General features: G+C 31.8%; 1 protein-coding gene across 4 annotated transcripts in view; it reads right to left on the bottom strand.

Annotated features, from left to right (window-relative positions):
- The window catches only part of heph (polypyrimidine tract-binding protein 1 heph), a 404,307-nt gene that overhangs the window by 201,636 nt on the left and 176,854 nt on the right, over nucleotides 1–25,817 (bottom strand). For 3 of the 4 annotated variants that reach the window (XM_068774756.1, XM_068774755.1, XM_068774757.1), the window contains one exon: nucleotides 22,340–22,444. In XM_068774756.1, coding sequence (XP_068630857.1) covers nucleotides 22,340–22,432 — 93 coding nt within the window. In that variant the 5' untranslated portion in view covers nucleotides 22,433–22,444. Of the gene's footprint in view, nucleotides 1–8,299; nucleotides 8,456–22,339; nucleotides 22,445–25,817 lie in introns of those variants that run through there. The other variant, XM_068774759.1, reaches the window with a different exon arrangement.

Below are 25,817 nucleotides of genomic sequence, written 5' to 3'. Positions count from 1 at the left end.
ACTGCGGGTTTCCTCGGGCCCATATATCACTTAGTCGAGCGAGTCGGCAACGCAGGCGCCTCTCACTATTAACTTTGATGTAAACTTCTCGTCAGGGGACCGCATATCAATTGATAATTGAGACTACGACTTCGAGGAGTCAATAGTAAAGTATAGATTACAATATAATATTAACGAAATAGAAATTTATAAAATACTAGCTGATCCCGCAAACGTTGTTTTGCAAAAAAATTAAAGTTTTTAATTAACAAATAAAAAATAAGGATTAATCGTAGAGGGGTGAAAATTTAGGGTTGTAAGTATTTTGGTATGCTGTATCATAATAAAATAAAAACCAAAAAATTTGTTTAAAAAAAAAAAATTAGGGGTGGACCACCCTTATCACTTAGGAGTATGGAAAATAGATAGTAACCGATTCTCATACCTACTGAATACGCATATAAAATTTGGTAAAAATCGGTCGAGCCGTTTCAGAGGAGTTCAAGTTCGAACACCGTGACACGAGAATTTTATATATTAGATTTTATAATATAGTTATTCACTCAACGTATATTAATAAAATAAAATATTTTAAGAGAAATAAGAATAAAAAAGATTATTATTAAACTTTTGAAATAGTTGATGAAGGAGAAAAGTTTGGCATATAATGAAAACTGATATGGGATCATTAGATTGTATCTTTTTTTTCTTGAAATTTCACAATCTCATTTTTTCAAATGTTCCTCCTCAAAAGGTCCTCTTCGTTAATCGTTACTGCAGCAATCGATTTCAATGGATTTACTTGCATTTACTGTGTTATATACATGATCTGCATCTCCTAGCCACTAAAGTGAAAAGACCTAACTTTACGAACTTTTTTATGCTTACCTAAAAAATAAAATCTTTAAAAGAAACCCATTGATCATCTCAGCACTAAAAGAAAATATCGTTAACGGCATTTCGATGTTACTACTTCTGCTGTTACTTGTTAACTTTTGGATGAAATCATATCTAATAAATATTATTATTTCCGCTTCTATTTGTCAAATTTCTTAAGAAATATTTTGCAGGTTCTTTATAATTGATTTTTAAAAAGCGTATTTAATCGCCGGATACTCTATACTTTAAGTTTAATACATCTAAAAGAAATCCGGTCGTGGTATGTGCTAGTTTCGTCAAAACGTCCAATTCACAGCTAAGTTTCGTGTAATTTTGCGATCGCGATATTTGCAAAATCACATCGCTGTGTGACTCGTGGCTTATCTGTTGGAATAGTTCGTATCGAAAAACTTTAGGCCGACATCATTATCATGTCGGCCTAAAGATACCACCTGTTTTCCCAGAAAGTCGTCGCGATAACCTCTAAACTTTTTCAAATATTTGTAGCTATCAAGAATTAAAAAAATATATATATTGAGCTTAAGTCGCGAACAGTACGTACGTTGAGTAGGGTAAAATATAAATGTTTATAGAACAGAGAAGACAGCATTCGTCAATAAAATTTAATTAACACAACGACTGTAGAGGCTGCGCATGTTCATTGTGTAAATTGAACGCCTTTGATCAGAGCGCTGCCACGTACTGATTTGTAATGGAATTCGAAAAATTTGCATCATTAAAAGTCAATTGAATTCACTTGTTTTCATTTCGGCGTAGCCGCTCGGCCCTCGTACATTCGATGCAGGGACTCTGCTGATGTAGTGTAAGGTAAAATTCTCTTTTACGTAATTTAAATGGACTCGTTTTATATTAAATTTGACTTGTATTTATGAAACAAAAATCTTTTCTGGACACCAATGTCCCCTAATACGTTTGGCAATAAATGTGTTAAGATTTGGGCCGCCAAAGAATAATTTTAAAATTCGAAAATAGAACTTACTGATCTTACCACATAGCATTACAACATTCTGTCATTGACTTGAACGAATTGTCAGCTACTTAAATTATGTTCATTCATATTGTTCTTATTACATTCAGCGTTATTGTGAAAAAATTCGATTCATTTTACGATTTTTTACGGTCTGCGATAATAGCAAGTCGACAGACTCCGGTCAGGGTTTGGTGGTAAAGCTTATGTAATTTATGAGGTTTCTCATGTTACTGAGTGAGTTAGAGCATGGTCTTACTAGCCTAAATGTTGATTCGTGTGAAGGACGACCAACAAAAACTACTGAATGGTACATTGAAGTTGTTACCTTCGTGTAAATTTCAGTAAACCTGGGCATTGGTAGGAGACAAGTTAAAAATGTTTTGCACAAACATTCAGGCATTGGGACCCTTGTGCCAGCTATGTGTCATATTTTGACTGCAGCTCTAGAATTCCGTTGCTATGACTAGGTTTAGATTTTCTTCACCGTGCTTGTTCCTTTTAGAACAGTTGGCTATTATTTTAGGAAAGGAAAAAGTACAGCACAAAATAATAATCGCCTCGCTCTTTGATCGTGATATTATACAACGACTACTGATCTAAAACAATTAAATAGTCACAGCAGAGTACTAGATTTATTTGCCTGTTGCTAATGAAAAAGTTCACGAAAAATTTGCAACAGAATACTCTTCCATGGGAAAGATATGTCAGCGCACTCAGACAAACTCGAACAAATGCATATGGCAGGCGTGGAATTTAATGTTTGATATTCTATAAACTTTCAACGTCACTTCTTTTATAATATAATATACAAAAACTTTTTACTTATTGGTGTTATTAATAGAGCTTTCAGTAGTAATATAATGTCCTGGAGTAAATATTCATCAGGTCATTTAGTTGGCCACAATCACTTATAATTGGGAAGTAAAATTGCAAATTTGCATAATTCTTATAGTTTTTTGGAAGTCCATTAATTAGGCAATTATTAATTAAAAAAATAATGTTGGGCATTCTTGCAAAAGGCCGCCTAAGATTACTGAAAACGAGAAACACCATCGCTCTATTCATGGTGGAACCTGAATGTTTTTAATATCAATAACAAAATTTGCAAGCGTCAGCACTTTGTAATAAAAAAATGATGCTTCCAGCTTTACTTTGGTCGTCATTATACTAAAGTTACGCTAAAATTTAAACAGCGTTTCAGCAAACAAAAACTTGAAACATATGCAAGGTTGAGAGTACACTTTAGGTACACTTGATAAGTTTCGTGGTTACGTTGATATTTATTAATTGCTGAAAGTCGTTTGTTTACTTAGCCAAAGTTACCTAAGATGCTTTCAGGTCGCAAGTTGCAGGGGTTGCCCCATCGGGTGCCAACTTGTGCAAACATTAAGTTAGTTTTAGAAGTTTAACAAGCAACTTAAGATTTAGTAAAAAATTAAGAATTTTATCGTTTTGATTCACATTTATTTAATACGAAATTCGTTTTGACACTGAAATATACTATACATTAGTTTAACTTTAAGGTATGAAAACTAACAATAAAATAATCTTTTAAAATTACATACAAATTACGTAGCGGCTTAAAGTATCTCAATTTATGTATCAGTGTCCATAAAGTTAACGTATCGCAGCGAGGCATCTTAAACTAGCCCCAGGTGAAAGAAAACTTTTTTAATTTAAAGCTACTAACAATTTTACTAACAGTAAACCATAATAACAAGCAGTTCCATACAATTTACTGTAGACAACACGATCGTTTGTTATAAATAACACAGTATTTTTATTTATACATTAGTGGAAAATTAGTCATTTATTTCCATTACACAAAATTTTATTTTAATATATATATTAATGCTCCAGATTGATATAATATGTCTTTCGCAAATAAATAATAATCAATTCTCATTAAATAGGATATTATAGAATAAATAGGTTATATTTTGTGTTGCAGTATCGGAAAATACAGACTTTACTACATTATTTTATTCATCAATGATTAGATTTTGCTTCATGTTCCTAAAATATAATGAAAAGCTAGTCCCAAAATTCGTAACTGGAAACCAAAATGCAGAGCTTTGATACTGTTTCCGTAGTAAATCTATTGAATGGCACCAGTATTGCTATCCGTCTTAATTGAACTCACGTATATGAAATATATCCCGTGTTTGCAGTTCTGATAGAATTTTCTACGTGATGTTACTATAAAATATATATATTATTATATTACTGTCAATTAAAAATTAATACATGTCCCTGAATTTAATTATACTTGTTATGTTCTGTCCATATTTAAATATATTTAATATGACTGTTTCATTCTTTTTGTTACATCTGTGATGTATTCTGTATTACAAACTAAAAAATGCCTCATTTTATCCTAAACGAGGTCAAATCATATAGGTGTCTACGATCAAATTATGAAATACCGCATATTCCCATTTGTATACAAACAAAACATTCCTATAAAAAGGGAAATACGATCGACTTTTATGAACAGTTTCTCACGCGATGTTAGAACGTGTACGTGGTTAATCCACACTCAAAATTGCAACAAACAATTCAACAGTGCAGACAAGTCTAACTTGATCTTACAAAGTTACTCAACTACGGATAAATACCAAAAAGTTAAACTCAAATTGTAGAATACAGATTCTAGTTGAAAAAGTAGTTTAAACAGTAATTTGTGATGAAGCGCTGGTGTAAGAGAATAAGTCACGAATTGTTAAATCAATGCCAACCTAGATTTGAAAATAACTTAGCGAAAACAGTTTATAAAAAAAAATAGACCTGACTTGAACAGGTTTTCCATTATAGACCACAAACAGGCTTGACCGTAGACCACTAACAAGCCGATATCTTTATAAAAAAATGCTGATTCCAATAATAAAAAAAAATCTGATTGCTATCTCACTTTGATGTTGTCAGAGGAAATGGGATCTGCTTCCGATCCGCGAGAAAGGGGAATAATCGCCTCCCTGTTTTAGAGTCCCGCGGGCCTCATGGTTGAACTACGACCGAGAAAGAATATTTGATTGGATTAATTGGCTTCTACAATTCTTTATTTCAAAAAGTAATCACTCGTTTAATGGAAACTGAACTATGTATAAATTGAAGAAAAAGAACTATTTTAAGTTTTTGCATAATAATATCTCACTGACTTTTAGCTGTCTTTGATAAAACTAGTAGAATCTACCTTGGTTGTATTTCAAGCAATATGACAGTTTATTTTAATTATAGATGTTCACCTAATCAATGCAGAATTGAAAGTCACGTACCTTAAGATCTTACAAACATAACATTGAGGTTTACAGCTACGACAATTGGACGATTACAGGAGCTGCAAAACACTTGAAACATCGGGAACAAAATATTAATAACAATTAACCCCAATTTAATCGATATCTTATTTTATTTCTTATGAGCAGGATGAGAATACGTAAGTATAGTTCTCCAAAGCAATATAGGATTACCTTAAAAAATGGCGGGAACCCAACGGAATTATTTCGAATAAGCTACCTATTGCTTTAAAATTTCTCGATGATCGCTAAGTGGGCAGAGCGTCGTATCTGACTGAAGGGCCCGGTGTCGACTTCTGACCGCTTGGAGTGCGGATCTAATTTGCCGAATCGCGGAAGCATATGAAATTTAATCGATCCGCCTTCTCGAAAATGTTTTCCTTATATTTGGTGCCATCGCGATCATAACAAAATTTTATGCATTTTGCACAATGCAAAAGATATGATAATATCGGTTTTATTTCATAACTCAAAAATATAAATTTTGTTTAATAAATATCGGCATTGATGTCATAGATATGGAAAAAGTAAGCAGTTTAATTGATATTACAGTCTTAAAAGATGAAGTTCATATTAAACGAACATATATATACACAAGAACACAATTTATAAGTGGACCATCACCATTTCTATATACGATTGGTGTTGGGCGTTGTAAAGCCTTTCTGGCTTTTACAGCTTCGACGGACTTAGGGCTCCAGGGTCCGCGAGCAAATAAATAAGAATAAGATTGTGCCTTGCTATCCTTATCAAAAGTAAATATTGACAGACCATGGCGCAAATGGCAACAGTGTATACTTATATATATAAAAAATGAATAAACGATCACTTACAAAAAACTAGTTGGATTAATACTAGGATCAAACAGAATGTAATAAAGCAAATAAAGAACAGAAAAAAAATAATGATTTGTAAAAATACTTTCGTATAATTTCACCCTAACACAACGTTTTCCTTCGCTATTTCCTCTGCAGTCACAGGTGAGATTTATCTTCGGATAATTGGATAAAGAACGCCTTCGCGAGAAGTGATACGAGGTGGAAGAAGTCGAAGAAAGAGGCAAAGGGGTGGCGAATGGGGATTAGGTTGTTATTGAAAGAAAAAAATACTCAGCCACGATTTCGTAAACAAATCATCTGGATAACACAATATATCTAAAGGTTTTTTTATATTCAAACAATACGTGAATCCATTAAAAGTTTTTTGTGAGAAACAAGAAGTTAAAAATTTTTTTGAGCTTTTATAAACAAAATATCTACACGATTTTATTTTCATAATTTATAAGTACATACTAATTAAAAAAAAATGTCTAAAGAAAGCAATATAAATTATGATTTATGTAAGTAATACTGAGTGATGTATGCAGACGATTTAAAAAAATAGATGCACTGCACTGCGATTTTAATCGCTGTAGGAAGAGACGAGAAGGTAAAACTCGTTATCTCTATAATTAAATTTTATTTTATAATTTTCAAAATAAATATGAAATAAATCTGGTCTACAACATATCTTTCATAGATGATGCAAAACGCACAGTTGAACCAAAACTATGCGATATAAATTTGAATATTGATTGTGCAATCAAAACAATTCTTACTTTTTTAAAAGTTAATTAATTTTTGGCAAGGTTTATATATTTATTTCACTCGTTTTCGCACAACAAATAAATCAGTTAAAATGAGTTTAAAGTGAATTACAAACCACGATTACTTCCAGGAAGCCATTGAATGGACTTAGTTAATACTTAACGTTACAAAGAAACAAACATTCAAAACATAAAATTAGTTCACATTAGCTTACATTTAAAATCGACAACCGTATGCATATAAAGCATCAACGAATTAATTAAACATTTGTAATCCGGATGGAATTAAAACATCTGTGGAAAAGTATGCCATTCCCCATTTAATTTAATTGTTTTAATAAACATTGTTAGTGCTATTGCTTTGTATATACCAATGTAGATTTCTATTTTTATATGAAGGACTATAAATTTCTGTTTTTAATAAGGTAAAATCTTTAAATATAATATGTTTTATTCAACATGTTTGTTTCACCGAAAGCAAAACATGTTGAACAAGAAATCTGTGTTTTTTAGACAATTCTCAATATAAATGTATATAAATGTAATATAGTGGCATTAAGTAATTCAATTTACATTGGTCAAGAATGTTCTATTACAGCTCTGATAAAAAAAAATAATACTCAAGTGTAGTTTACATTTTTAAGTAAATAAGGCGTTATGAAAAGTTAAGATAAGAACTTTAAAATTTATTATTTTTTAAATACATTTTATGTCGTATCTTTTGATCCTTTAATTCTATAAAATATTCTGAAAATAATTTTCGTACTCACTTTCGCAAAATGATCATCCTAATACATATGAATAATTTAATTCCAAAGAGTAGGATTAATGATAAAATAAATAAATAAACTAGTAAATAATAGTTCTTAGTCGTTTCTTAATGACTGAGGGTCGCGGAAAAGGGTGTCAATATACGCGACCATTTTACTTAGTAAATAACAATTCAAATATCTCTACCATACAAGACGTAAAGACAGCATGTACTGTTTAGATAATCTTTTATATTTATACTTTAATTCAACTAATAATCACCCTTATCAAACTATATTAACTGAACTTTAATAAGAGGAGATTTTGCAGGGTTACCGCTAAATAATCAGTTAGTTTTCATTACAAAAATAAGATAGAACAACGTGTCATCGATATTTTGAGAAGTAATGACTCTCCTTCTGTAAGGACAGATTTTATCAAGCCGCACGAAATATGTAAGAAGAAAACAGATATTTAAAAAATTAACATCAAAATTACACTATAAAACATGAAAAGCACTAATAAAAGTTACCAACAAAAATAGTAAAACTCTTACAATAAAAATCCGATTATTACTAGATTACACAAAACAATAAAAGCTAAAGTTGAGCAAACAGAAGTGATAAAGTGCCTTGCCATATTCTAAGCAAAACAAATAGATACAAACAAACAGATATAGCAGGACCGAATTAACAATTTTAATGCCGAGGGTGTGATGAGTGATTTAGGAATATATTTACAAAGAAAAGCCCAAACACGAAAGGGTTAGCATGGCGTAAACCAGGAGCGGTGAATAATTCATACAGATTTTTGAATTACCTTGACCATTTCACGTAATGCGTCGGTCAGCCACTAGCAGCAGGACGCCAGGTCCAAATTTAACAGTGAGTGATACTCAAGGCACTTATATATAAGCACTTCGGTTCTAAAGTTTATTTTAACTTCTTCCTTCGTAGTTCAGGATAAGAACGGGCCCTGTAAATTAATTAATACATTACTTTTATAATTTCAAATGATTGTACCGTAAAGTTTGTTTAATTTTTCATGTAACGGAATAGAATATATTATTTACATGAATTGTAATTAAATAAATATTATTTTTACAACGTTCAAAGGAAGATTTCTTAACGTCTTAATGTTTGTGTTGGAATTTCCAGAACAAAAGCGCTTTAGAGGCAGCCGCGTTTAAAGTGAAACATGCTTTGAAACGACTCAATAATAAAGTTACGCTGGGATATTAAAAACTGTTATTTCTAGCTTGTGAAAAGCTCTAAGTGTTGCGTTTTAAAGCTTAAAGCAATATGAGCGTCGCCGGGTTAAATCGACAGTGTAATGGGTAACCAATTTAGTTGGTCCCGGTGTGGATATTGGCAACTCTTTTTTTTCTTTTAAGCAAGTTTCGAGTTTGCTCGTCGAAATTAGTTTACGCCGACGTTTGATCGGATATTCCTTTAAAGAAGTTAAGCGACGGTATCGGATAATTTGTTCTGTATTATCCAAACAGGTTGCGGGGAAATCGGTGTATTTTTAAGGCGAAATCGAAGTTTTTAGTGATTTTTGATTAAAATCAAATCGAAGTTTCCTCCCGACTACGCGGGTAAATAAAATTGAGTTGCTATTCGTTTGAGGATCGAAGTTGTACTTAAATACTTAAAATGGTCTAATTTAATCGTAAACAGAAATTCAGTAATAAAAACTTGACACTTTACGCGATAAAATACATATTAAACAATAATAAAATAAAAATTCATAATTGTTTTGTAAATTAAAGGTGACGAGCCGATCACACTTTTTAATAATATCTGTATTCTTCACTATGAAACAGTATCAGTAATTAAACTAATAATGGCGCCTTTATATCATCACAATTTTATCTGTAGGATGTACACAGCTAGACATAGGCATCTCCCATAGATGTGCGATTTTAAATAGACCCACAAATATACAAGATCAGTCACCAGCACTCGCGAATTTCACCATATAACAGCGTTTTTTTTTAAATAATGTAATAAATTTAAGAATTATGTTTAATAAGAAATAGAATCTCAAGTTTGAATAGCGAACGAGAAAATCGAATAACAGACTCGTGCTAGAAATCATTAAAAAATAAATATCGTAAACATATCGAGTGGTAAGCCATGTCGACAGGCCAGGGAAATAAAAAGTGCGCAGACCGGGAGGAAACCCGATATGTCCTCAGACTTTGTACATATAAACATTCGACCAATTTCCCGACCTGGGGATTTATGCGTCGCTACCGTACAATGTAATATGCAAAGGATTTTTTGGCCGGATATAAAATGTCTTGAAAAATGATTCACACTTAAATAGTATCAAGGTGATTTAATTTCTTAATACACTTCCACAAAATCACGTTTGGATGAAAATGTACGACAAGTGGTTTCCTTATTTAAATTATCTATATTTATATTAAATATGTAGTCACAAAAAATTTCAATAACAAATTTTATTACGAGTCGTAAACTTGCTTAAAAGCTTACATTCAATTTCTACATACAACTAAATATAATAAACGTTAATTGGTTTTAAAATATAAAGTAATATCCACTTTGCCATTATTACGTCAGCTCAGGAATGCTCAGGAAATAATAATAACCTTAAACAACAATGTTATCTCTGTCTACAATGTAACTTTAATCAGTGTAGTCACGTCATCAAGCTCCCGACGGATCTTTGTTGCTGGGGCGGACCGAGTACAAACACAAATATGATACAATTAGTACTTCTCTACCCGACTGTACACTCCGCCTCGAGTTCTTATCGCGCTGAAATTTTTACTGTCAACTTATTTCAGCTGCTGAAATGTAACATGGAGACTGTAACCGTAAACGTTTGCTGACTCAATACATTGTTGGTCTCTCAACTTGGCTTAATTGTGCGGTTTGCAAATTTAAAGCGAAGAATATTTAACGCAATGAAAATGGAGGCAATGTATTACTAATTTTTGTAATTCTCTTTAATTGTAGTCCAAAGTCTAGTTTTAAAAAGTTAATAATCTTGATAATGCTTTTATTATTTTTCAAACAACTGTTTTTAAATCATTTCATCAGAATAAATTAAATAGAAATAATTTAAAATTCCAACGTTTGATAAGCTAAAATTTTTGTAAGTTATAGATAAAAAGCAAATATGTTGAATGAAAAAATCCATATTTATTAGGTATTATTCGGTATAAAACAGCAGAAGTATAACAGAATATGACAAGTAAATCGTACATGATTCCAATTTCTATCATTCAAGAAAAATTCAATTGCCTCTGTAATAACAAAACAATTATTATTATTATAAAAGTAATAAATAGTTGTAAGGATGTGATATGAAAAGAATTTGATTATAATTATTTAAATTTACTTACTATATTTTTTACTAATTACAATATGTCTGGACCCCCTTGATCCTTGACTATTATATATATATATTGTAAGATGTTAAGAAATCGAACATATTTTATTAAAGACAAAGACTATTGATAAAATAAATAAATGAAACAGTGAATAACCTAATTATCTCTGACATGACGAAAAAGAAACATTTACGATTTTGACAATCTTATTATTTCACAACAAAAATTATTCCCCTAATCTAAAAACGTCAACTGGATAAACAGAGATCACAGATCTCGATCAAAAACTTTATTTTCTTAACTATTGCGCCTACTTAAATTATTTTAGTCAATCATAAAATAAATTTCGCAGTATAGAAATGGTTCCAAAACGAAATGAGCAGGCAACAAAACTGAAACCAGAGCGCGGTATCACCGTACGCCATTAGCTTTGTGTAATTACTGCAGTCATAATCAGCTTACAGTAGCAGTAGAAGGCATTAAGTTTCAACTCTAAAGAGAAAATTCACAAAACCTCTTAAATAATATGGGCTTATTAAATTCTGAGGACACGATGCACATATTATTATACACTTACATTAACGAGCATTAAATATGAAAAGGGTACACAAAACCGCGTCTCGGAGGCGCCTGAAGCCCGACTTTTAGGGTAGGTTGTTAAGAGGCATTACGAATTTAAAAATCTTGAAAGAAATGTCACGATAGATACTACACAGAGAAAACTTTTATAACATTGGGAGGAAAATATGTTATGTTTCTCTATTTATTCAGCAGTAACAAAATTGAACCAAAACAAAATGTGAATATATGTTTTTGATTTTTTTGCGCTTTTCGTATAGTATTCACGTATAGTTAGTATTATTGCTTATCATATTATCATATTATTACTAAATCAAAACCATATCAACAACGGTTTCTTAAGATAACCAGTCTTATAATTTTTAAGCGGTTATCAATGACATATTTTGTAAAAGCCGAGCTAATTTTGCAAAATTTTTCATGTCATGTTTTTGTTTAAAACATTGTTTGTTTAGAAACATCTAAAGATTATAACAACGAAGTTTTCCCAAATTAAAGTCGTCTACTACAAAAATGAAGATCCATTATTAAGAATTAAAAGTCTCAGAAAACCAGTGAGATTTTTGTAGGTTTTTCAAGTCTTAGCGTCAGTTCACTTAATCATCGAAGGATTAAGTCGTCTTTACAACGGAAACGAGGCGTCCGCGCCGATTCCAGTCGGAATTGTCGGAAGTCTTGCCGCCCAGCCACTTCCGCTCTCCACGACGCTAAGTGGATCCGCGACCGCACTTCTTGTATTTTTAATTGTTGTTGTGATTCTACAAATCTCCGAGAAGTATCCAAAGAGATTTTTTAACATTAAGCTACTACCTCAGTTAACTTTATCCGGCTTTTACGGTATTAATTACGACTCTGGAAATTTCTTTAAGAACTATAGGAATTACTGAAAAAATAAAACAACATACGATAAGGTTTTCCGAAAAGTTGATATGTTAATCAAAAAAAGTTAATGGTCTTATTCATCGTTATAAACAAAAGTAACAATATATGTTACTGTTCTTTATAACGATGCTACATGCGATGGTCTGCTATAACCGAGGAATACGTTATGACGTTAATTATGAATATGCTAGGTCATTGTAATCATTACACATATTAATAAAAATATAAAAGAATTTATCCCAAAACTGATGAACAATTAAGTATTTTTATAAATGTAACTAGTTCCAACAGAACCCTCACAAACTGAACACTATAAATTCTTTTAACAAATATATTATACTTTATGATCCCCAAGAAACCATGCGGCTAACACAAAAACTTTTCTGTTTACGAAGTCAGTTAAAAAGTGCTATCGTCATCAATTGTCACCTGTAAGCAATAAGCGAGAACAATAGCAGAAACTTAGCAGTTAGAAAGGCACCTTTTATTAGAAAACTTCTTGCCGCGATATAAGGAGTATGGAAAAATAAAGTTGTCGGACGTGGCACAAATAAGACATAACGGCCGGCCGATAGCGGCCTACAGTTGTAGCTTAGTACAACGATAAGATCAAATCGTTTAAGGGTGAGTGTACACAAATTGTTTTTTTCCGTATTTTGTTTTATTTGTTGGAAATATATTTTAATGGTATTATTTACGCTATTACTCAAAAGGTATACCTATTTTACATCATCTTCTTCTTAGTCTTGGATCTGCCTCGTAACTGTGTAAATATTTTAGTATGTTTTAATATATATAATTCATAACATTTATGTGTTAGATAAAATACTAGCATCATTTTATTTAACGCGACCATTTTTTTTATTTTAAAACTGAAGGCATGAATTTATGCCAATTATGTGAAGATAACAGTGCTAGTTATTATTAGCATATATGTAAGACTCTAAAGACTTGGGATAATACTTTACTACAAAAACTACGAAAATAACTAAAAATGTGGACATCAATTTCAAACTCTTCGCGCTTACATTAATGACTTACTATTTTAGGTTTTTACAATTCTCTAATCTTTTATCATTGGTAGAAGCTTACTGAGATGTTACTCTCTTCCTTCTTTTTTTGGTCACGTTTTAGGGGTCTCCCATATTTTCCGTATCGTGGGGGTGGATGGGGACTATTTTTACAGTGACATTTTTTCACATAACTCTTTTATTTTCTTCCTAATGTTTTGTCCTTCTTAATATCTTTCATTCTTTACTCTATTGTCATTCACATTCTCTTACATTCATTTCCATACTTTTTCTTCCATACATCGCCTTACTTCCTCCGCCATGCCTCCATAACGCAACAGTTGTTACATTTAATCTATTAGTTCTTTGTTTCTTCCTCTTCCTCCTTGCGTCGCATCGCTCACTTCTGATCGTTTTTTGATTGTATTATAAATGCAAAAAATGGATACCTTTTCTTCTTTTAGTGGCCAACCTTCACAGGTACCTATAAAAATATAGGAACTAAAAAAGGTTTACATTGGACGCCATATCTTGGATTTAAAAGAGCCTCACTATGTACGACAAAAAATAAGTATGTACGATGTAAGGATACACGACTTCATTTTCTAGAACAAAAACTGCGTTTACCTAATCGTGAAATTAATCTATTTATCCTAAGATAAGATTTTAATTAATTCTAAGAGATATTAAGTATTGTCAATAAACATTAATTATTTTTTCTGGAGACGAACTTCATGCCATTCACCATTGTGAGTGGCGCACAGGGAGCATGTGGGATTTGTACACCACTAAAGTATATTATAATACTTTATTCAACGTACTTTGATTTTAAATGTAACATAATATTTTCAGTATTCCATTAAAAAGGTTTCATTAACAAATTGAGTTTCGGTACAATATTATGATAGACATATTTGAAATCATATTCTCTCTGTTAACACAGTATTTATTAACAAACGAAAGTATTCATATTACATCATCAAAAATTGTTTGCATTGTAATTTTGCGTCGGAGTTAAATAATGTACTCAAAGCGTGCGATGTGCATTCGGCGCTCATGGGCTCGGCCAAACAATTCTATTAGTGCATTGGTTCATTAACCAGTTGGGGAAACGTTTCCACGTTGATATGGAATGTATGCATGGATGAGATAAAGGCATTCGATGCTATGAATTTTGTAATTTCTAATGTAGGCTTCCCAATGAACTATTATTTGTTATTACGTAATTATTGCGTAGAATCCATGAGCAAGGTTTGCTAATTAGAAAGCAAATCATATTTCCTCTTTATATAAAAGGTGGAAAATAAAAAACATTGTTTCGAATGTTTAACAAACCCTAAATAAGATTCAATATAGATAACTGTCAAGATAAATTTTATTAGTAAGATGCACTAGTTAAGGAACAGCTTATTTGCCTGTAGCAATTTACTAAATTATTAACTCTTTTTAAACTAGGTTTATTGGTGGACGTATTGACTAATGGACAGTCTTTACCAGTCAACTAGGATGGTGCTGAAAGATCAAAAACAGGAGACGAAGTTTTCCACTTCTTTGCTGTACGAATTATTAAAGAAAATGCGGAAGAAAGGGGGGCTCTTAGTTCGGATGCGAGGAATGCTCATTGTACCAAAAGTATTATTGAAAAATAAACGTGAAAATAACAACTAAAATGTAGAATATCAGATGTGAAAGAGGCCACTACTTTGATTATTGAAAGTACATATAGAAAAATTTCTATAGGATACATATATATATATAATTCTTGTATTCAAATTTCCCAATCCGTAAGGAATGAATAAGTTTATACCGTTTTAAATGGAAATTTAAACAAAGTTCCTGAATTTATTATGAATTTAATTAGCAACTTTAAAGGTAAATACATAAGAATTTACAATTCATTTATTCAGCGTAAAGGCCGCATAAACGATCTTTTACTTTAATTGTACAATAACTGAACAATTGAAATAAAATATGCCAACATTTTGACATCGGGTTGTTTGTATTATTACAGATAATATAATTTTGTTAAGCACAATGTTGGTTATTGCAGATTACTGGAATTATTACAATTTCATGGATATTACTCTCTTCAAACAAGAAAAGCCTTACCGAATGAAAATTTTGGCCAATATAAAATATTTGTTTTTATGCACTACTTTGTTGGTGAAAAATTGTTGTCTTTTTAATCAGGATTGTTTTATTTTAGACATAACGTTTATTAAAATTTATAATATTATTCACATCATCATCATCATTATTTCAGCCGTAGGACATCAACTGCTCCAATAGAAGACTTCCCCCATAAACTTGCTATAAGACCGGTGGGAAGCTGCCAGCGTTCCGACATTAACACGACGTATTTCTTGTGTATGGGCATACTGCGCTACGCTTACCGGTTCCATGTTTCTAACCCAAAATTTAAAACATCAGCGGCTGTTTTATCTCGCCATGTGGCCTGCCTGGTTACTTTAATCTACTGATCTTCTCATTCCTAACTCAATTTCGTTCAGACCATCCCTCAATCGAACTCGAGGGTAGCCATATCTATAGCTTGTTGAGCAACCGTTAGTTAGCCATTGTTAAAAAAAATGTATTAATAATAAACTGTTATTTTCGTAAATATACATATTTCAACGAAATTATCAATAAAACTGGTGACGTAATTAGCGCTTTTATATACAAAAATTATTGACATCAACACGGGCTGTTCCTGCGCCCGAGGAAGATGACGGACGGGCGGCCATTAACCGGGTAGCGTCGGTTATTGCGGCCCAGGTCGCGACGTTTATATTGTAGGGAAGATAATGCCTGTTATTTAACGCGGTGCGACACTAATATTTCGAAGCTTTTTATATCCGTGACGTCGCTTTTCGTTAGCATTCATGAAAAGATCTTTACAATATCTGTTCCTATTGCTCGAAATTTACCGCACTAACGTATCTTATTTTACAAGCTACGGGGCAAACTGTAACAGAATATTTTAGTAAAGTAGACTTTGTCAAACAGAAAATTCGCTTCACGTAAATAACATATACTTTAGTGATAGACGTATGATATTACTTTTTAACGCACTTTAAACTTTATTACGTTTCTTTAACAGTAAAGTATTTTTTGTGATAAACATATAAAGAAAGAAGATACAAATAAATGTCTTTTATGAAAACCTAATTAAAATGCCATGCCAGGCGACCTATCGTGATAAACAAGATTGTCAAGAAACCGGTGTCTATAAAAAATATCGTTTTAACACTATGAATTTAGTTATTATAACCACGTAGAAATAAAAAAAAACTGTTACTAAAACACAAGATTGTTAAAAGAGGCTATATTTATACATGGTCTCTAAAAATAAGTCTTTTAATTAAAAGGAAATATCATTTGAAATATATTTATGAATGCCTTAGTCGTAAGTCCTGTATGAATGAGTACAAGCTTTAGAATTTAAGTTTAGATTAACTTTTTATGTCCGTTATTCGATGTGATCAAAGAAAGTATAGTGATGAAATGTTATAATAAAAATGAATATTAAACTAAAGTACAGAATGAATGAAAACAGATAACGGTTAGCCGTTGTGCCTTTACGATTGGTGTAATTAATTAGTAACATTTCACAGTTAGTTACTTGAATAGTAAACGCACAAGAGTGGAACACAAAGCAATGCCAACTGTGGAAAGTAAATAACGGAACAGCGAAATACATGAGGCGTCACAAATTTGAATCCCATAGTGGCTTTCGTTTCACCCGCCAAGAGCAAGCGGCATGCGGTTGTTGATGCTTCTCGTGTTACCTGTTCAAAGAGCTTCGCTAATTTGATAGCAAAACTGTTTTGAAACTACACCGGTGTTTAACCGATCAATTGTAAAGAGTAGCGATGTGTTTACGTTACAATTTTCACCATGACCGTGCTCTTTTTGAGCCAAAAGTCATTAATTATTAATTACTTAATTGACTAAGCCTACGAGACGTGTAAATTGATGATGAAATAACATTCTCTTAGACTCGCGAAGTTACATCTACGTGCGACTACAATGTTACGTTCCATGCGTTTATTTGAAAAACATAATCAAATGGTTTTCTTCAAAATTTTGTCCTATGCAAGTATACGATGGGGAGACTCTCCTAAACGTTTCCATCATAGACCACAATAAAAATTTAGTTGCTTCCGATGGACCACCTGATATAATATGCAAGTTTATTCAAGAAATAGAAGCAAGGCTTCTTAAATATTATCTGCTTACATTAATTGGTGAAACCAAGCCAACATTTTAGTTATTCACATTACAATGCAGATACATTTTTCAGATCCCCACAAATGCATAGTGACTTTTTTCATCACGCCAAGGTAGACCCTCGTTGAGTCTTCTGTAAAGCCCTGGATATCCACCTGGGCCTGGAATGGCCTTGACCTATAATTTCATAAAGTTTGAAGTATAACAGTTTATCGCTGCTACACTTTCATTTCATATATTTAAAAAATGTATTTAAGAGTATACGGTACCATACCGGTGTTTGTAACAGAACCCCGATTTCGTAATAAACTCACTCTATTACCAATAAGGCTTGAGGTCATGGAAACTTAAACCTTTATTGCCTCTTTAATCTCAGACATTAAACAAAGCGTAATTATGTTTCGCCGAAAGGTTCAAGGAAATTTAATAGTTAATAATTAAAATTGCCTTAAGATTCAAGGCTACTAAGACTTTAATCTCTTTGTTGTGCGCTTTGGGATATAAATTACATAAATTAATTATTCCATAAACGAACATACTTTGTGTTGTTTAAATTAAGAATTTTATATATATCGCGCGGTGTGGCTGCCTCTTCAGCATTTTAGCTGCAGTGATTGTAAATAAAATGTATTTCTATCATATGCCTATTATAATACTGTATACCTATAATAATCAAAAATTAAGGTGAATTTGTTAATAAAATGTAAATTATTTATTTATTCTTCCAAACCAATTTGATCCCCTTCAAAGTAATCCCCGTGCGATAAACCGCACTTTGCCAACGCTTTTTCAGTTCTCGAAACGAAGTTGCCTTCTTTTGGTAAAGTCTTCAAGACTTTCTTTGGTTTGATTTTTATTTTATCAATAATGTCCAAATAGCGTTCCCACATTGGCGTTTTAAATTAGATGAATAGCCATAATTTGCAAGGAGCTAAAACAGGCAAATATGGTTGCGGAGGTCGAGATTTTGATGTTTTTTTTTTTCCAAAAAATTAAACGATTTTGAAAAAAATAATTGAGACTTGACGTGTTTAAGACACAAGATATTCTTCAAAATGGTTTGGGCTGAGCTAAATGATATTCCAACTTTTGTCAAACAGACGCTTTGCAAATGTTATACACAGCCCTTCCAGCCTAGGAAAAAAATTACTTTTCTTCCTAATGCCCGGAAGTCTTAAATTACCTAACTTTTTGATCACAAAGTATGAGACACTAAAACAGATAAAAATTAAATTTTAATAAAAAATAACAGTCGTCCTTTTACAGACCATGGCATTTAAAAAAAAATTGCCAAAAATAACTATAGCCAGATTTAACAGTGCACTATTAATAATTCAAAGATTAAATGTAAACCGTACAGAGAGCATAAATTATTGCAAATGCATTTTCCTGCTTTGCTTATTAGCAATTATTGAATACGTCGTACGATTTGTAGAGCGGAAATATCGGATTTAATTTAAACAACGCACGCGTGTTTCTGATGTTCTGTTTACAAAGAAAATGCTTAGTTAAAAACAAATTACCGTACTTGCAGCATTGTACTCGATAAAATCTAGAACTTTCTTCTTAAAGAAAATATCTCATTATTCACAACCTCAGAGAAAGGTTTCTACCGGGCTTTAGTTACAATCTAGGTCACTACGTCAGTCTAACAATATAATAGAAAAATTTAAAGTGTCAAGTTTAAAGATCACACATGGAACATTTATTTTGCCGCTGAACGGGCTTAGACTTTTACGTTAAGAACATTTAGGAATTAAAAATAAAATTTTATTTGTTCCGACATAACATGATATATAGTATCTTCTTATAAAGAAAATATTACTCATATAATAACTATACTAAACGAATAACGTCAATGCCTAAAAAGTGACCTACGCCCTGTCAGACAAATACTATCATCTCTAGAGACCGTATCGTTCACCGAGCTACAATAGGACTAGTGATAGAAATTATCTTTGATTTTTGAGGTCGCCGTCATCGATATTTATAGGAAGGACGATAACAATATTTTTTGTAGGTGTAAATAAAGTATTTGCGAAAACTTAACAAATTTATTGAAAATTAAAACAGATGTTTATAAATTTTCATATTTTAAAAAGTCGAATAATTAAATCGTTATCGATAATTTGTCATAACGAATACGATTTATTTTAATAAATTTATCACAAATAACTAAATTCACTTCGCCAGGAAAATAACGAAACTAACCACAGAATATAAAAATGATGTGTTTATTTAATTTCAACAATTAGCACTACTGAACATTCCTTCTACGCTTTAGTACGTTACAATGTACACGCTGTATCTTCTAATATGCAAATGCGCTTAATCGTTAACTCGTGATGTCCAACAACACAAAGCATCTAGAATGTAACAAACAATAACAAGGTTGTCTCTTCTGTTGCGAAATTGGCACGAAACAATGAAGTCGGACGAACGCGCTTCACGTAATTTCAGTAGCGCCGTAGACAGCTACGCTGTAACCGTAACCGGTAGCCCGTAACTTGTAGTACTTCCGCAAATGAGACGGCTGGAATACTAGACAGAGCGGCTTGTTATTGGTCAACGCTTCGGCCTCTTAGTGGTTTCATGCATATCATCTTATTCAAATATTAAAAATCTATCACCGAGATTTCTGAAATATATTGATGGAAATTAAATAAGTCAATTAAGTTTGCGCCTTAAACTAGCTTTATCGAAAAATTAACAAATTCTTTACATTAAGTTTTATATTATAAAACGATCTACGCTTTTCCGTAAATGCTGTGCTTCAGATTTGAACAACTGTTTAATGTTCCTTTAATAATAAAATTTTAAATTTATTACTCAGCATGTTTGTTTTTAATTAGGGTGAATGACACAACATGCGTAGTTTTGATGCAATACTTAAGTATAGTATCTATGAGAGTTTGTCGCACGTGGATAAAGTTCGCCTAATATGTTTTTGATGACTTTGTAAGGTAAAATTAAACATACCAGAAAATAGTACGAAAATTTACTAAGTTTGCGTGTAAATATCGTAACATTTAATTAATTAATACACAATGAGTATTTCGACTTGTGTTTTTTTTTACTTCTTCATTGGTTAATGGCTTTAAAAGTACATTCCATGAACAAATAAATAAACATCTTTAAAATCTTTTAGACATTTGAACAGGCTAAGTCAGTTTTCTCTCATTTTTTTTACAATATAGTATATAAATAAGTTTATATATCTTTAAGAAAAAGTAAACACGGCAAAAAGTTTATTGTCCCATGCCTCAAGCGCTGGATTATAATGAAACAAACGAAGCGCGTCTCAGATCTAGAAACTAATTAAAGTCGACAGAAGGAATCGATATCTACTTATAAATTAACTTGCAAAGGTAATTGGGCAGAAGTTCATCTGAAATGTTGACACTGCCATTACATTAAACTCTGCTTTGGCAATATTTTGTATCTTAGGCGGCTTATAGACGGATTTTAATTTGATTTTACTATTAAATTTTAAGGAATTTCATTTTCGTTGTTACTTCATTCTCTTGACTGAATTTTTTTTTTACAATAAAGTGCATTGGAGGTCGATCGGAAGTCAACAAATGTATAAAAACAAGAGTACTCTTGTGTATGTAAGGATTATGTTATGAAAAATCACCTGGATGTTAAATAAATAATTCTTGGGAGGAAACAAATATTTTCGTATGGCTTACATTTTTTGCATAAACCTTATTACAAATAAGAATATTGTATAAAATAAAGATAAATTGAAAGAGTGTTCAAGCGATTGAAGACTTTTCATAGTTTTTGCATATTTAGAGAGTTTTATGGGGGTATTAATATCTACGCATCGGCGGCAGAGACACAGTTGTAGCCTAAACCGCTGGGGTATCCAGACCTCTCAGGGAATTAATACGCTGTTATACGAACACAGGAAGACTACCAGAAAATGTTTTAATGCAAGAAGATTAATTGCACATATAAAGATGTCTGTAACGCTGACTTTACACTTTAAAAATGTTATTAATCCATAATGACACATACATAGAAACAAAATACATAAATAATAGCTGAAAATTTTTAAATAAACAAAGTTAGCATGCTACGTATGTATTATTAAATAATCTCCTTTTATTGAAAATGAGAAACTACACATATATTATCAATACTGAAAGTTCTATCAACGTTTGATATGCTTTCGCGTACACAAAGCCCTCTTTAATGAATATTATGTAATTGAAAATTTAACTGAATAATCATTTTAATTTAGTTCGTGAGACATCATTAATTAACACATCGTTAATTTGGAAGTACATACATACAGGTGAACCTTTTTAAGGAATTACTGTGAGCTCGATTTGGAATAACCATTATTTTTAAATAATTTGTAATACTTTAAGGTATATACTTTTTTACATTTACATTAAAAAATGGAGGTGTGAAATCTTCTTTACACTTGAGCTTTGACGCAAAGTTACCCCATTTTCTTCGCTTACTTTATATTATTTGGCTTTGATATATCGCAATTTAAGTTGTCTAAAACTCGTCGGGGAAGACGGGCGGATTTATACTTTTTTTTCAACGTAATGACTTTAGACAGTAAACACGTAACGGAGAAGAAACAAAAATAAAAGCAACTTGTAAATATTAAATAATAAACATGAATAATTTCACAAATTGAATTTTGTCATTTTGTTTATGTAATAACTTACACTTACTACAATTATTTATTTATGAAATCCGTCTATCCAATAAATTGATGATATGTTAAGGGAAAATTATTATTGCTTACAGATTGAAGGAGCAAAACCTCACCTTGATGCCGATGTGAATTGGAAAGTCCGACGTCAGCGTTGTCTGTGGATGAAGAGCCGGCAGCAGCGGCAGTGGCAAAGGACAGGACATCATAGCTGCGCCAACCTGCCAACAAACATATAATTATTATTTTTTTTAATTATTGATCATCTCTTCGTGCCAGTAAATGCGGCGTGGATAATGTCTCCACTAGGTCAACCGACGACATAGTCAAGGTCGCGGAAAGAAGTGGACACGGGCAACACAAAACCGACCATCGTGACGATTTTTGGGGGAGGCGTATGTCTTGGGCGTCTTTCGGCTAACATGGGCATGATGACATTTTGTATTTCATAGTTCCGCGTATTACGAAAACACACAAATGTTTTTTTCTAAAGAGGTGAACTTAATTAATCTCCACTATTGTGCTACAGAAGATGTGTGCTGATACGCGCGGCGAGTCAAGGTTAAATATCGGATTTCCCATTCCGTCAATCTATAGACAACGCTCACAACTACAGCGCCAAGACAACGCGCTTTCTTAAGACGCCGTACATCCGCGTTGTCAAATATGGCTTTCATTTTATCTATAACAGACCGAAAATATGCATCTTCCACAACAAAATTCTTCCGGATCCATGACGCTTAAACCAACTTTATGTTAATCTTTCTGACACTACATTAGGTTCATAAAAACTAACTAAACTAACCTAACCCTTTGGATATTCTATTAATTGCGGATTTTCACATTTCGGTTCATTTTGTAATACTTTTTTGGGCGCGTAGACTTCGAAGAGAGTTGACAGTCAGTTTACAAAGACTTTCTCTTAACACCAATATAACATTCGTCTCGGATGTGCTGTCAGATTTCGATATATAAAGCTTAAATCTATTTATACATATACTAGACTTTCACTATTTTTCAGTTTTCCAATTTCGTTCTTATTGACTCATACGCTGTATATATGTTTGAATAGTTTCGAACCAAGTTAATAGAAGGCTTTTTACTATAGGCTTCTTTATAAAGTTATTTAAAACATGTACGTGTTTTTGAGCTCTTTTTAAATTGTCCAAGACTTGTATTAGGTTAAAACTACAACAAAAAAATTCATGCTTTTAGATTGCACTATGGACGACTTCTATCAGTTTTCCTAATAAATTTCAGTTCCATTAAGACCTCTATGGCTCCAAAGGAATGCAAAGGGCAATCGCAATCGAGAAAACAATTTAGTTAGCGATGAATTTGAAAAGGCCGACTAAGCTCGGCAGATATACCCCTCTAATATTCCGTGTGGTCCGGCTGCCCGTTGAAAACATCATGAATAATATATAGGTGTGAATGCGGGCCGGTCGCGGAGATCAGTCGGTTCTACAGCCGCGCCGTGACAAATATGACTGATCAACAAATGGACAGTCGCGTTAGCTACATAATTTATTCATTACTCAAAATGAATTTATTTCGTTAAAAAATCATTCTAACTCATACATGAGAGAGAAAATGTATATTTATAATTTAAATCGTAATAAAAACTACATTTTTTACATATTTATTTTATGAGACTTTAATGTCATTGGATGTGAATGAAATTTTATAATTATAGTTGGATAAAAGAACTTTCGTAAGAAAATCTGTCTCAACTAATATAATGATACTACTTTTATTATATTTGTCAACCTGAAAAAAGTATACTGAATTTTTTAATAAATATTAGCATTAAGACAATTGTTTATTTTCAGAAGAACGTGTGATTTTAGCAAAAGGTTTGTGTTTATGATTACATGTACTATGATTAGTCGTCTCAACTCACATACGCCCACTGCAAGGTATAGGGTCTACCCCAAAGATTTCCCATATCATAATCGCCACACTTTGCAGATGGATTGGCGATCGCAATATGGTGTTAGGTACGCAAGGGACGCTGCTGCCAAATGGAGGCCTGCCTTTGTAAACTTGTTTGTAAGCAAAGGCAATCTCATATAATTAACGCACAATAAGTGAATTATGTATAAGACAGTATCCCGGGAATCGAACAAAGAAGGTTCGATTGCATGTTTTAGTACACTCACAAATTTAATTTTGTATATTAATTAACTTATTTGAAAACCAATAGCTTCTTAAGTGGCCATTAATTACTTATAAAAAATAATAATTTCTTTGCATAGAATTTGTGTAAGTTTTCGGTACTGATATCTTTAAATATTATTAGTAAATAAACTCTTTACCATACCTAACCAAATTTATAGTACCTTAACATACCAAATTTATAATATTAAAAATAACATCTTCCTGCAAATTTCTTTATTTATTCTGTGATCTAGTTTTTATGTTATCGCAGTAATGAGTAAACAAGTCGCTCTTGTACAGTTTCAAACAATTTTCTGCTTTCAATTTCCACGAGTGCTTATTTAAATTGCGCCGCTGTAAAATAAACTCAACAAAGATCACGCTGGTAACTTCTTTTCCGATTACATTGAAGTTACAAAGTTAGCTGGTGCATCTTTTTGTACGTAATGATCAAATTTCATTTTATGGTTACGAGAAACGATTTAGGTTAGATGAGTCAGTTTATCATAATCATATTTTGTATAATTGTTTATGTGTACAAGGTAAAAAAATAGCTAAATTGTCAGCAAAAATTTATAAAGTTTATTATATTTATTATCATATATTTCCAGCAACCCTGTTTTTTATTTATTTCTTCTATTTAAATGCGAAAGAACAACAAATTCAGGCATTACATAGCCCGCAGAGACAGAGTAACAAACTGATTTTTGTAATTATTACAAAAATCAGTTTGTTACTCTATTAATTTGAATACATAATAATCAAAAAAAAAATCAAATATAGCTACCTAAATCAATCAATATACAGCATTTCATTAATACCTATTTCATGAATATTTAGAATATTATAATTAATTGTCATAGCTCAACCTCTTAAGGTACTTTTTGCGTGTAGTGTTAATTAAAAAAAATTCATAAATCAGTTTAACATACTTAAAATTTGTAGTCAATTTGTGTCCTCTTCAATAAATGAGTTCAAACAAATAAATATTTCATGAAACCAATTATCCCGCAATGACTTGTAATTGGTAGATGTTTATTAAAGTTAAAAAAACTGATTGTTATGTTTAAATTGATCGCATTCCCTACGGGAGATTTATTACGTACTGAACAATGGTACCGAACAGAAACTGAATTAAATTGGTAAAGTTTAAATGAGTTTAATGCAAATTGAAATTTATTGCAAAGGTTATATTTAATTTTTATCCAAGGTATCCTTCTCACGAAACTGTATGTCTGCTGTAACGTAAATTGTAAAGTTATAATCGAAATAGGGAAGGGCACCGGCGCCCATACAACAACGGTAATTTGCTTCTTAAATAATTTGATCAACGTACAAGCAGGCAAGTGTATTAATTGTATAATTGAAAACATATTGTACCTTTGGGTGATTAACTACTTTGTTATTCAATTTCATGTTAACTCTAGATATTCT

The sequence above is a fragment of the Battus philenor genome, unplaced genomic scaffold (genome assembly GCF_028537555.1).
Source record: "Battus philenor isolate CCGP_79_NKW_IND1 unplaced genomic scaffold, ilBatPhil1.0.hap1 SCAF_7, whole genome shotgun sequence".
Taxonomy (NCBI): domain Eukaryota; kingdom Metazoa; phylum Arthropoda; class Insecta; order Lepidoptera; family Papilionidae; genus Battus; species Battus philenor.
Note: the sequence above shows the minus strand (reverse complement) of the source record. Positions and strands in the feature narration are given on the sequence as shown.